The sequence below is a fragment of the Scomber japonicus genome, chromosome 1, assembly GCF_027409825.1.
Source record: "Scomber japonicus isolate fScoJap1 chromosome 1, fScoJap1.pri, whole genome shotgun sequence".
NCBI classification, from domain to species: domain Eukaryota; kingdom Metazoa; phylum Chordata; class Actinopteri; order Scombriformes; family Scombridae; genus Scomber; species Scomber japonicus.
Window position 1 is genome coordinate 9,146,838 of NC_070578.1, and position 13,586 is coordinate 9,160,423.

At 38.1% G+C, this 13,586-nt stretch overlaps 2 protein-coding genes across 5 annotated transcripts in view; one reads left to right on the forward strand and one right to left on the reverse strand.

Annotated features, from left to right (window-relative positions):
* phkb (phosphorylase kinase, beta) overlaps positions 1–10,613 on the reverse strand; it is a 102,914-nt gene extending 92,301 nt beyond the window's left edge. For 2 of the 4 annotated variants that reach the window (XM_053316141.1, XM_053316158.1), the window contains exons 1-3: positions 10,550–10,603; positions 7,306–7,411; positions 5,210–5,296 (exon numbers count right to left, since the gene is read on the reverse strand). In XM_053316141.1, coding sequence (XP_053172116.1) covers positions 5,210–5,296; positions 7,306–7,360 — 142 coding nt within the window. In that variant the 5' untranslated portion in view covers positions 7,361–7,411; positions 10,550–10,603. Of the gene's footprint in view, positions 1–5,209; positions 5,297–7,305; positions 7,472–10,549 lie in introns of those variants that run through there. The other 2 variants (XM_053316132.1, XM_053316149.1) reach the window with 2 other exon arrangements.
* Positions 10,614–11,391: 778 nt separating this feature from the next.
* itfg1 (integrin alpha FG-GAP repeat containing 1) overlaps positions 11,392–13,586 on the forward strand; it is a 143,592-nt gene continuing 141,397 nt past the window's right edge. Inside the window, exons 1-3 of the mRNA XM_053320941.1 lie at positions 11,392–11,588; positions 11,763–11,847; positions 13,055–13,179. Of these exons, the coding sequence (XP_053176916.1) occupies positions 11,411–11,588; positions 11,763–11,847; positions 13,055–13,179 (388 nt within the window). The 5' untranslated portion in view covers positions 11,392–11,410. The remainder of the gene's footprint in view (positions 11,589–11,762; positions 11,848–13,054; positions 13,180–13,586) is intronic.

A 13,586-nucleotide genomic window follows, 5' to 3' on the forward strand; every position in this document is an offset into this window, starting at 1 on the left:
AACGCTGCCCTGTCTTCATCAGGGCAGACCAACGGGCTGTGTCATATCTGCCAGCAGTGTATTCATGTGAGAAAACGGTGCACTCGGCCCAGAACAGACACTTTCACACAGGACACAATCCCTCATTCCGCACCAGAGTTGGAGGCAGTTACCTTCCCCTTTCCTCGGTTTAAATTGTTGAATGAAACGAGTCATGCTACTGCTGGTAAAACCTGTAGCTTGTAAAGTCTGAAGTAAATCCACTGCCCGAGTCGAATCCTGACCCAAAGCTGTGGTATGTCTGTCTTGTTTGTCTCAGTAAATGTTATTGCTCTTCCTAAGTGTTCACAGTCTTTGCATCATTTATGAGAGAGTTTAGTATGGATTAAGTTGTCAAACTTAACAAAATTTATGTATTAAAGATGATCTGACTTAGTAATTCAGCACAAAATGTTTTCTACAATACAATGGCGAGTATATTACAGTACTATAACAGTACTATTAATACTGCTATAATAATGAGAGATTGAAGAATATCTAACTATACTGGACAAAGGTTGTGTATCTCACAGATATACCAAAAGTTTTTTTTGAAGCCCTATTTATGTGCCACTCCATGCAACTACTCATTTACATGAGTTTGTTAAGGTGCCTTCACACTAGGTGCTTTAACAGGTATCGACTTCACTTCTAGATGTTTGTAACTCTGAGCTTCTCTGTGAGAGACTTCATTTGGATTCAGTTAATGACTTGTTTGGAGCTGTCAGCCCTGCGGCTGTTTAATATCCAGCGGTCACTCACCACCAATCCAGCTGATGCGAGTTGGAGCAATCAGAGACACCAGCAGAAAGTAATGAAACTGAGGTTGTGTAGCAGCAAATAACACACATTTGTTTTGGAACTTTAGCAAAGTAACTTTTTAACTACTAGTTGTATCAGGGTCTATAGGTGAAGCCTGGGGAATTATAATAAGAGAACAAGTGTCTGCTAGACTAAAATGCTCTTTTTAATAACCTGTGAAACTGCAGCATGGTGTGGTGTGATTGAACTGAACTACATTGTGATAGAAATCTTTCAGATTCATTTCTCTGTCAGATCACAGTCATCTATGAAAACCACATGGACACACTGATACAAATTCATATGTTTAGTATCCTTGAAGTATAACCTTAAACTACGACTTGATGTAGACTTAGTTGGGTAAAACGTGCGTCCACCTGGTGATTATCAACTAACTTAAACTTGCTGTCCGACCAGAAGTGCAGCGGTGGCTTTTTCCTCACCTGACTATGAATGACCCAGCAGTTTGCCTCAATTTTTCCCAACTGGCAACATTGGGATTTCTTTTGCCAAACAATTACCACAAAGTAAGCATACATTATCAATCAACGAATGTCACCTGCTGAGTCAGACAGCTCCTGATGCATCTTGTCTCGCAATCAGATAGTGGCCTTTGTTGTGTGAATTAGCAACTTTGCTCACTTTCACTGAAGCTTTAAAGGGGACCTATTATGCCCTTGTTGTTCATATTAAATGTGACTGAAGTTTAAAATAATGAGGTAAACATATGTAGAAGTAATCCCTGTGAGTAGAAAGCTTCAGAATGCTTTCAGTGCTAGGCTTCTAACAGTTTTTTATACTTTGAAACCAAACTGATGTCAACTCATGACAGAGTTTTTCATATGGTCATCTGATGCATCATTCACTGCTTCACTCCACTAATATCATGGTCTTTCTGTGACAGTTTCAACTTGTGCTAATCCTCCCTGCATTTTTTTCTAACTAATCTGCTGAATGTAGAACTCCAAATATCTCCACATATCTCCACATCTTGTTGTGTCAACAGATTCTGAGGTAGGAATAGCACTGCTAACAAATCAGTTGAGTTTTATTGGGTTTTCATCAGCAGAAACTTAACATGACTGGCAGATGTTTAAAAGTACAATTGGCCTGTTTCAGAAAAAGGCTGAACTAAGGGGCTGCACAAAAATAGTAAATGATAAATAAGGAGTTTTTGGAACTGTTTTTTGGAACTGTGAATCATGTAAAGCTACTGCAGTGGAATTCAAACATAAAACTAAATATAGAGTTGTAAATTAGCGTTGTATGTCCCCTTTCAATAACGTAATAATTTCATCTGATGTCAACAGAAGTGCTACTTGTTCTTAGAAGAACCTGAAGGCTCTTTTTGGCAAATGTACATCACCTTAAATAGCTATTAGTCACTGCATGGAGAAGGTCACATTTATTGTATCTTCTGTGATGCCTTAAACATCATAGAAGCATGTATGACATATGTTGTGTGTATTTTTACAGTACTGCATATCAGTACTTTGTTCAGATGAAAGCAGATTTTTTCAAATGTCTAGGACTACACAAATGTGGACATAGCTTATAAAATATGTACACTCATACATAATTTGTCATGAAAAGGAGCAGGAACGGTATAAAAGTTCAGAAATGTCGCCTAAGAGCACCTCAAGATTTGTCTGCTGTACTGTATCGTAAATGTTTGTTACTTCAACAGGAGCAACTGAGAAAAATCCTGCTTATGTCCACAGTGGCAAAACCAGCTCTGATCCTTGGGGACAGCATCCTGAGCTGTATTACCAGAATCTAACAGGCACACACAGCCAGAGGCAGCACATGATCCCGCATTCTGCACGCTAAACCCAGTTCTATCTTCTTAGGAGCAGTAGTGTTTGTCCTATCTGCTCTATTGCTCTCAGGCTCCACTTATTGATTCCTCTGCAAGAAATTAGGCTAATTCTAGTTTGTCATCATAAGAGCATCATAAGGAAAAACACACTCAAAATAAACTATAGTGTACGTCAGATAGCAAACTCTATTTTTTTAATACAAATTCACTGCCAGCTCAGTTAAATATCATCCCCTTCAATATTCCAATTAATTAATTACTACTGTAGGTTTGCTTTACTGTGTCATTTGGTACACATGAATACATATTTCATCTCTCCTATAGCCAAATATTCTCTCACCAAGGCTTGTAAACTTTTTAATCTGGCGTGGAAGCATACCTTCCTCACAGCAGACATTCTGACTTGTCAAAGGAAGGTGTAACTAATAAGATTAATAATGGCTGCATCAGTTTAGGTGTTGCAGTGCCAGGGATCTGTTTTTTTTTGTGTGCTGGCTCAGTGGTAATAGCTTACTGGCGCACCTTAGTGGAACCGAAACATCATTAATAATATTAGATACATCTGTTCTTTTTATAAAAATGACAAATCAAAACCCCTGCCATGAGAAAGGTCTATCATTAAACAAACATATCTCCTGTGGTAGTGACTACGTTGACGTTGGCTCATGTTCGCCAAATTTGACAGCCATTTTCTAACATTTCAAATTTGGTATTTAACCATCTGCCAGCCTAATGACCCAGTCACACTAGTATTTATGACAGCAATAATTTACAGTAAATTACATTTTCTATAGAATCTTGGTGATCTCCTAATTCATTTTCATGGTAAAGCTGTTTTCTTTTGTTGACATCCAAATGAGCAGTCTTAGTATAAGTCCAACATCTTGGGTGCTATTCTCTGAACTTGTGGGGCAGTGGGGTCTGGTTTTGTTGTGAGCACTGGGAGGTATCTTTGGCTGGCATTGAGCTGCACTCACAGCTGCAGGTAATTTAGCAATCAGTGGTAATGTGTATTTATCTCTCCTGTAGTGAGGCTGAGGTCTTCTTTGCTAATTACACACGCCAGAATCATCACCTGGAAGGGGTTGTACCACCTACTCATAAATCCATCACTAAGTTTTGTCCTTCCTAAGTTCTTCCTAAGTCGCTACTGGCTTGTTTCAAGACAATATTTTGTAAGAGTAGGTATGACATAGTTTCATTTATATCACCATTCATGGAGATACATGTCTGTGTGTGTCTTGTGAGTTTCTAGAGCCCATGTAATTTAGAATGAGGAGAAATATCTGATTATGCTAACATACCTAGCATAATACAGTGATTTAGTGTAATGTTGGCATAAAGTTTTGTAATTCGAGGCGGGGAAATGTACATTACTCAGTTTATATAATTATTAAACTGACTTTTTATCACATGTCCTGTCAGATATACAGGTCATGTTCCATTACCTCTTTTATTCATTAATTTTGACACGTCATAGTATATTAGCAAGCTAACGTTAGCTTTGTAGGTAACTTATGTGTAGGTTGGTTGTGTAAGTAGGTTGGTTAATGTGTGTACATTTTTTAGTAAAAACTAACCTCTACATAAGAGCTAGTTTGTACAATGCAACCAGTTTAAGCTAATGCTAGCTTTGCAGGTAGGTTAAGTGTAGGCTGGTTGTGTGGGTAGGTTGGTTTATTATGATATAATCTCAGTTTATATAATTATTAAACTTACTTATTGTCACATGTCCTGTCAGACAGATAGACCATGTTCTGTTACCTCTTTTACTCTTTAATTTTGACAGGTCATTGAATATTAGCAAACTAACGTTAGAGTTATTTGTAAGTAGGTTGATTGTGTAAGTAGGTTGGTTAATATGTGTGAATATTTAGTAACAACTGACCTCTATGTAAGAACTACTTTGTACAAACAGTGTAACCTAGTGATATGTAAATTGACACTAAGTAAATGCTTACACCTAAAAACAACTGGTGCAATCAGAAAAGTGTGGCTAACCCTAACCCTCTTTGTTTGTATTTGATATTGGTAATGTGTTTGAGACATAAAGTAACAAAAGCACATGCATTTACAGTGTGTGTTTGGGGAGAACGAGAACATCTGCTGACTAGGATCCCTCACTGGCTTCCCACTCACTGACAGTTGTGTTTTGTGCCAAGGCATACTTGCCCTGGAATTAACTTAAATAACTTGGAAGTATTTTTGCCTCTGTAACACCTGGGAGCCCTATACTCTGCTTTCATCTTGCCAGGTGAGAACAATTTATCTCTCAACAATACAGTATGTCTGGAAGATGTAATCACAATACCCTAGGCTGCAATTTAGGAATATTGGCAATGACAAAACAGTTCCTGCAGTCACATACAGAAGCACAGTAGGGGGGGCATACTTTATGTGGCTCATGTGTTATTCGCAGAAAATAACCAATTCCAAGAGCACACTATCAAGGACAGTTATTTTTTGACAGAATGCAAAGACACATTCCATCTGGTGAACTTTAGGTGACCCCCCGACCCCGCCTCATTCCATCCATACAATGGCTTGTCAATAGTGAATAAGTACACTTACCTGCATTGTAGTAGTGGTCTAACTTATCCCATAAGGGCTCATCCTCAATATGGAGACTGGACAGCTTGAGAGGTTCATATATGGACCCTGAGAAAGGACACAACTGTTATACGTGAACTTTACTAATGTTATATTTCCCACATATTGACCTATACCACCTTTTCCAAAAAAATATGCTTCAGTTGTCTCAAAGATCCTTAACAAAATCCTTTAAAATAGTCTCAGTTCTGTCTCCTTCATTAATTTCACACCTTCATCAAAAGTGGATGATGAAATTGATAAGGGACCAGTTACTACAGGATAATAGTTTCTTTCAGTCTGGAGACACTAGTTTTATTTTATATATTCCAATTTGTAGACTGAAAAAAGATATCTTCATTTCTTCATCAAATGTTCTCATTTTCAATGAACATAAGAGAAAATAATGAAAAAGCAGAGAAAATAAAACAATGTACTCATGCCATCAGTACCTTCTATTTTTCACTGCAAAACACTGCAACACAAAGGACTTGTCACACAAAACCAGATTCAGGCCAAGAGCTAAAAAAAAATCAAATGCAAATATGACTCGCCGCCAGATATTCCCAAACATTTCCCTCTGAGCTCAGAGAGAGAGAGAGTCGGAGTTTAAGGGGAAACCCCCATCTAGACTTTCTCTATTTTCAGACACTTTTCACTTTGCTGGGATTTGCATTTTAATGGGTTCGACCTTGGGTCAATACCACAGGTACTGAAAAATTCACATTCTGACTGAAATTAGCATAATTTCCATCAGCTTAAAAGTTTCAGGGGACAAAGCCAATCCATCCCTTTTCAAAGATAACACTTTTAAAAGAGCATAGAGGAAGTGCAATATTACAGTTTTTAATTTCTAACATGAGATCAGACAAATGAAGACCGTCGATGTGTTTGGTTGGCTTTAAACAATCCCATGACTAGCTTGTGTGATGCAGACCTCCAACACTATTATAGAGGCAGTATGCTATATGATTTATTAATATTGTACACTTATTTTATTCACTTCTGGATATTTCATGCTTACTCTGAAGGAACGAGAAGACTATTCAAATACCCACACAGCTTAATTCCCTGAAGATCCACAGTATGAACTTGCAGTATAGGTTATGGGTAACATTACACTATATTGCACAGTCTTTTTCCTGACAGTCCATGAGAGCCCAGATGTGTAATTGTCTTATGCTTTATCTCTCTAACCTTCTGTTTGTTTGTTCCACAAGCCCGAGCATCCGAGCTGTCTGCTCCTCTCTCTTCTCTCCCTATTTTCTCTTCCTGTCCTCTGTTGTCTCTCAGGCATCTATTGCTGTACCAGCACCCATCCTGGAACTGCTCAGCTTCCCTGGCTGTCGCTGCCATTTCCTGAGGTTTTGGATCTGGTTCCTCCTCATCTCATCTCTCACTCCCTCTCTCAATGATGTCTTTATTCTTCTGTCTATCCTGTGCCTCTTCTGCCATGTATATGAATGGTGTGGAGTGAATAACACCCATACAAATGTGTAGTCTGTCCTCTTCCCAGGTGATGGAGGTAGCGCGGTTCAGGTCCTGTTCCATTCTGGTGGCACCTGGATGCTACTTGGCATTGTCTTGATTCCATTCTTCATTTATATGTTATAAATCCATTATCATTTTGTTACCCTGTTTAATGCAGTATTGGGTAATTTGTGTTCTGTTCTGTACACACATCTACCACACGTCTGTCCATTTATGTTGCTCTTCATAAAGTTTCTTAAAATGTTCCTCTGTTAAAGGGTTATTTTAAGGAGTTTTTCCTTATTTGAATTAAGGCTCTAAGAACAGGGGATGCCCCATGTGGTGAATTTGTGATATTGGACTTTACAAATAAAATTGACTTAACTTGACTTTATTTTCGCAACATATCAAGTTGCAATCTTAATGTAGCCTTTCTTCTTGAAATCAGGAAATAAATAAGCAAATATGAACATTGTTGCATCCTATATGAATCTTCTTACATCCAGATAACAGAATGATTGTCCTGTGATCTTTACCAGTGTCCTCTCTGGCCCCTCTGTATGTGGCTCACTGTACTGTTTTCCCTCAGGTCTCCTGCCACTACTTACCAAGTCTTTGTACTTTCCGACGGGGCCGGGCAGTTGCAGCCACAGAGCTGGCCATTCTCAAAAGGTGAAATTAAGGCCAATCGTCTCCCTCAGCTAAATCACAAATCTACAGCAATTCACAGGAAGCAGTTAGTATGACAGAGTTAATATTTTAGACATGCGCCAGTCAACAATGAATTACACCCTTCAGATGATGATCATGGACAAAATGCAAGAAATGACAGTGTATTGTATTTGCTAAGGAATTTAACCCTTTTAGTGATTCCCCTATAGGTTGACTTATGGGGGGTGGAGGAGGGATCAGAGAAATCCCCGCCCTCACCCCCCCCAAACAGTGCCTTTAGAATCATGATGAATTATTGTATGATGATGATGCAATTAAGAGAAGGACAAAATCATCAAGTTAGGACATTATGAGTGATTATTTCCCTTTGTGCTCCATCAGTTAGAATGTTTTACTACTGTTGTAAAAAGAAAACTGAGATTTCTTTTAAGGAAGACAAATTACTTTGTTTTTGAATTAATAGAAAAGTTGTAATATTTTCACTGAGATCAGGAGATGTATTCTTTCAATTCAGTTTGTTAGCCATTTTAGCAGATACAGAATTCTCTATCAACAGCATTAACTATGACACTACTAGATGATTTGTAGAGGATGTGTGTAATGAAATCCACATTTATCACATGACATGTTATTTTGTTTTACAGACATTAAGCACAGGTGGAAGGGTTGACAATGTTCAAAATCACTGCCATCACTTATATTGATCTATAACTGTGACTGGGATCCCCAAAAGTGAGAAGTGAGTGGAGACCTGTTCATAGTTTATGGTGTTTTTTCTCAGTTGTATCACTCATGTTCCTAAATGTTGTAATAAATGACAAATATGACTGTTTGAGACATCCTTCAAAGTTTCATAATGGTATAACTTTCCTTCAAGTGCCAGGCAGTACAAATCAGTACAAATATATAGCACACTATCTGCTTCCACAGGGCCATACACACACAGGCCTTCTCGATAACACACACATCTCATGCAGTCCACACACACACAGCACAGTTAACAATGGGTGAGATGTAACAGAGAACGGAGAACAGGGGCCTGTATCACGAAGCGAGATAAGTAGGTTAGCCACCTGTCTTTGGGCTTAACTCAGATTTTCCAGTATTTTAAAGATGGCTCACTTTTAAACTGAATAAATCACCATGGCAATTTATACTGAACAGCTAACCTGCTCTGGCTATTTCATCAAGAAAAGCCTGGCTTATGTTATTAAGTCTCGCTAATTTAAGCCAGAGTTCAATTACTGTGGCTTAGAAGATTCCCTGCTTAGTAACCATGCTACTTTATACCACTAATCTAGCCTGCTATGTGGAAGGCTATTTGTCATGCGTCATTTAGCTAATGTGTCAAAGAATGTCTCCTTCCTTAGCCTACAGCATCATTTTAAACTACATTGATATTATCCAGTCTACTGATAATATAGCCACAGGAAGTGATCTCAATGTTCATTAATATAAAGTAGTGGTAGTAGCAGTATGCAAGTGCTTTTCCCACCTAGATTCATGTTGCCAGTCCGGAGCATTGAAGCCCTAACCATTAGACCACCACTGCCCACCAAGGCAAGCTAATACTTAATGAATTTTGTACCACTGCAGAGAAGAACACTGCTGGATTTTTGTCAATTGAGTGTTCTGGGCTGCTTATGTCGTCCGTACACACACGCAATGCAAGATTTTTCAAACTTGGTTAGAATTAATGTTAACTAGACATGGATAAATGATGTTATTGGAACAGCTTAGAGTTGAAGTTATTTAAAACTGGGCTTATTAAAGTAAAAGCAGCGTTCATAAGCTGTGTTGATGGAAAACTGTGCCCCAAATGTTAACTCAGGATCAAAAAAATGGATGTATTATAAGAGCTATATACTGAATAGACATCCAATCCAAATTGCTTCAAAAAGGTTTCTAGCTTCTAGGAGGGTATGTGGCCTACTGAATATGTACAGCAGTTTTTCTCCCACTGGCCACACTCATAACATTCCTGCTCAGCCCATAGACTTTATATTGTGGTGACATCACAGATTTTTAAATAATTAGCTTGGCTTAGTTTTTACAAATATAAAACCTCCATGGGTCAAAAATTCATAAAAGAAAGAGTCATAATTGACCTTGTTCACAATTTCAAGTGTCTTGTCAACAGTTTTTAAGGTGTCTCTTTCACAATATTGATCTTAGGCCGCAGAGGGATTTTTCACTGCATACCACGAGTGACAGGTTGTCCTAAAATCCAGAACAACCTGCCAAAACCTAGACTGCTGACCATTCAGATCACAAAAAAGAGTCATCATTCTTACAGGATCCTGACATTGACAAAAGTTCTGAGTTTACAATAAAGCGACAAGTAAAAAGGACAAATATAAAATAATTTTCCAGTGTTTCTATTTCCAGCTGCCTTTAAAACAGAGTCTAACAAACTGATGGACTGTTTACGACACTAAACACATAATGAGGATTTTAGCTGCATTTTAATTGTGCAAAGTGTATTTTATTGCTGGATTGACAGCTGACAGTGTGGGTGATTTTACACTCTGACCCCATCACTGCAGCTCAGAATAACATGGGACAACTGTGTGATGATAACTGGAAATAAAAACAAAAGATTGTCTTGTCTTAGAAAAAATAATGCACACACTGTTAATTGGCTCCGATCATTATAAATGCAACTTTTTAGAAAGATGGGCCTTATCAGTCATTAATTACTCAACTAATTTACATTAACTCAACTCTTGGCTTCAGTAGCAGAAACAGTCTGGCATTACTTTTAATATTGTGACATATTCAGGAGGGTTTCTTCATCAACCAACAGCAACACATCCTAAACTCTATATTTAATGATACCTACATGTAGGCTATTTTAATACTTAATCTACGTTTAATATGTGGAAATGATATCTAGCGTCTCTACATTTTCTGTGAATGATCTGTGATTACATTTCGTTGCAAAAGTTTAACTTGCTTCGTAGTAAAGGCCCCTGGTAAGAAGCTCTTAAAATAGCCTCCCGTGTGCTGCACATCTACACCTCTGACCTTTTCATGCTTGTACCGTCAGTGCAGAGAGCAAACTAAATGGGCATATGGAGTCAAATTCTTCGGTTTTACAAACAGACAGTCTCACACAAGCACCGGCACAAGTGAAACAAAAGGTTGTTGTACAATGACATGCAAAGGAAGAAGTCAGACCTGATCTTTTTGATCGGGCTTTGAATTCCAGGAGTTTCCAACCGACATCTGCCAAGCTCGCCATGTTTACACCAAGTCAAGATCGCTGAAATGACAGGGGAACTTCCTTTGTCGTCCTTCAAAATAAAACTGATGTCGCAATATTCCTGGCCAGCTGCCATGTGAGTCCCATGCATGTAATATTATTGATTATATTCACTTTACATATAGTTTTATTTTCATTTTTAAGTTTTTTAAATTGATACAAATAATATACACGACATGTGCTGTACATATCTACTTGTATGTATTGTATACACATATCTGGAGTTCAGACATAAACACCCAAGTCACATAACATGATATGACCAACCCGTTTAATGCCCCAAAAACCAACACACACACACACACACACACACACACACACACACACACACACACACACACACACACACACACACACACACACACACACACACACATATAAAGTTTATACATTCAGCCGCTGACTTCCTCATACATTTTTGATAGATATATGCTCATTTCTAGTATGATCAAACTTTACGCATTTATTCTGAAAGTAATATCCGGTTTAGCTCTTGTTAACTCTCTCTAACTTCAAAGAGCTGTCAAACTACTCGGCAGCACGACAATGACGTAAATAAGGAAGCGCTAATATCACATTGTTTACCTTTATTTCAATTCATTACGTTAACAATTTTTCAAACAAAATACAAATAAAAGCACAAATATAAAAACTGCTCATTCATTCCTAATTTAATGTTTCGACCCAACAGAAAGACTGCTGCTATTTCACCCTGCCGCAAAGCCGCGTGCCGTACTGCAGTTGGTGTTGTTGTCGGAAGCTGCACTAGCAGAAAGATGGGGAGGTTTAAGTTGAATGTTTTGGCGTTTGTATTACTTTTTGTGGGGAAGTTTAACACACTAGCCCTTCAGGATGTAACGGTCGACCTTTTCGGTGCTGAAAACCACGGGACTGTGGCGGCGTTTGGAGACTTGAACTCGGATAAACAGACAGACATCTTCATCATCAGAGAGCGTATGTTACTGTGTTAAACTAGCTAATTTACCGCTTACACAAAATATATATAGTTTCCTAGTGTTGTATTCACTGGCTGTGAGTCTTTTTCTTCATCTGTTTACTACATGACTGAATAACTGTGAGGTTAAAAGAGCTTTAATTCATATAAATGCTTGTGTTGACTTGTTTCAGCGTCTGAACTGGTGATATTCCTGGCTGACCCGAAAGCACCTTATTTCAAGCCCAAAGTTCACATCACTAACGACATTTTACCCGGGTAAATATGTCATTTTACCTCTTTATACTGTACTGTACGTTATATGTCATGTGCTCGTTTCCTTCTGTTCGTTGAGTAGGTGACTCATGCTGCAGGATAGTTATTTACTCTTTGGGAGGGAGTTGTTTAATCACATGTCAGAGCAGACACACACACACACACACACACACACACACACACACACTGATATGTAACAATGACAAATTCTTTATGACATACTTAAAGTCAATATAGGTCTTACTGCCAAACTAAACCTCTTCATCTATCTTTTTTCTTCTTTATACTATTTTTTTGTTTTGTTTTATTATTGCTAATTCAACAGGGAGTCTTTTATTAAGATGTGTATGGAATCAGTGCTGGGTAGAGTATAGGAAATCTTTACTCAAGTAGAAATACAGTTACAAGTTAAAGGACAGTGTTTATACAGTGTGTATCCTACATTTGTCCTGCATAAACTAAATATATAATAAATAATGCATGTAAAGTAATGGAAGGTGAAAGTATTTCTGCAGGCTGTATTCCAACATGGCCATTAGTGGCACAGTGTGCACTTACTGGATTTGAATCATATTAGTAGATCAAGCAAACTTTGAATTAAAAAGATATTTGTCTGATTTTCTGTCCAGCTCATTAATATCTGGCACAAGCACATGACAGACAGGTTAAAGCTCTTTTGTGCACACTGCATGGATAACAGCTAATTTAACGTTGAAATGCATAATTAATAAAACAGACTAGATGTGACGAAGGTGTAAATGGCAAATGTAGCTAAGTTAAAGGAAGTTTACTGGCCCAATAATACTTGTAAAAAAAGTAGAGGTACAGGTTTTAAAAGGAGCGTAAAAAGTTACTGTCCCTAAAAAACAAAACAAAAACTACTTTACTCATTTGCGTTACTTAGAACTGGTTACAACCCAACACTGCTAGGGATAGCCTTTTTTCCAGCTCTGGTGAGGGTGAGTGATAGGGGGGCTGTGGGAAAATTGGAATGAACAAATGAGGGGGAATACTGGAATTACATTTTCCTTAAATTGTTGAATAGTCTTCACAATCGAATGTCAAAAAGAGGGAAATGTGAATACACCTTGAAAATGTCTGTTTAACTTACACTCATTAATAAAGAAGTTAATACAAAGGAAGAGCAGCAGCATCACTATGTCAGAGGCTCTCATTTTAATTGACAGTCTTCTTCTTGTTTCATTGACAGCCCCATCACCAGTGTGGTTCCTGGTGACTATGATGGAGACTCGCAGATGGATGTACTTCTCACAACTCAGACCGTCGCCAAGATGGTGTCTGTTTATATTTTCTGGGGGAACAACCAGACATTAGGTACAGTTGTAACAGTGAATGGGTCCTCAGGGTGTAGGGTGGAGTCCAGTGATTTGATAGGCCTGTGCATTCTATTACTATGCATCATTTTTAGATTGTTGCTAATTATATACCGGTATGTTTTTTAAAATATCCCACATTGTGGTCTGAATCAGTAGTCCTCAAACTTGGGCGTGGCCTCCTTTTGGGTTGCCCATGACCAAGGGGAGAATTTGAGTGACACTCAAGGTGAAAACACCTTTTTTTTTCACAGCACACATTTTCACTTGTGAAACACAGTTGTAACAAAGAAGTATTAATTGCTGCATTGCAGTACTTGATTTAGTGGAGCCATCCTTAATGTCATTAGCTCTTACTAAACCTTTCCTGCTATGATGTGCCACAATGTATGTTGTGGCATAGTTATA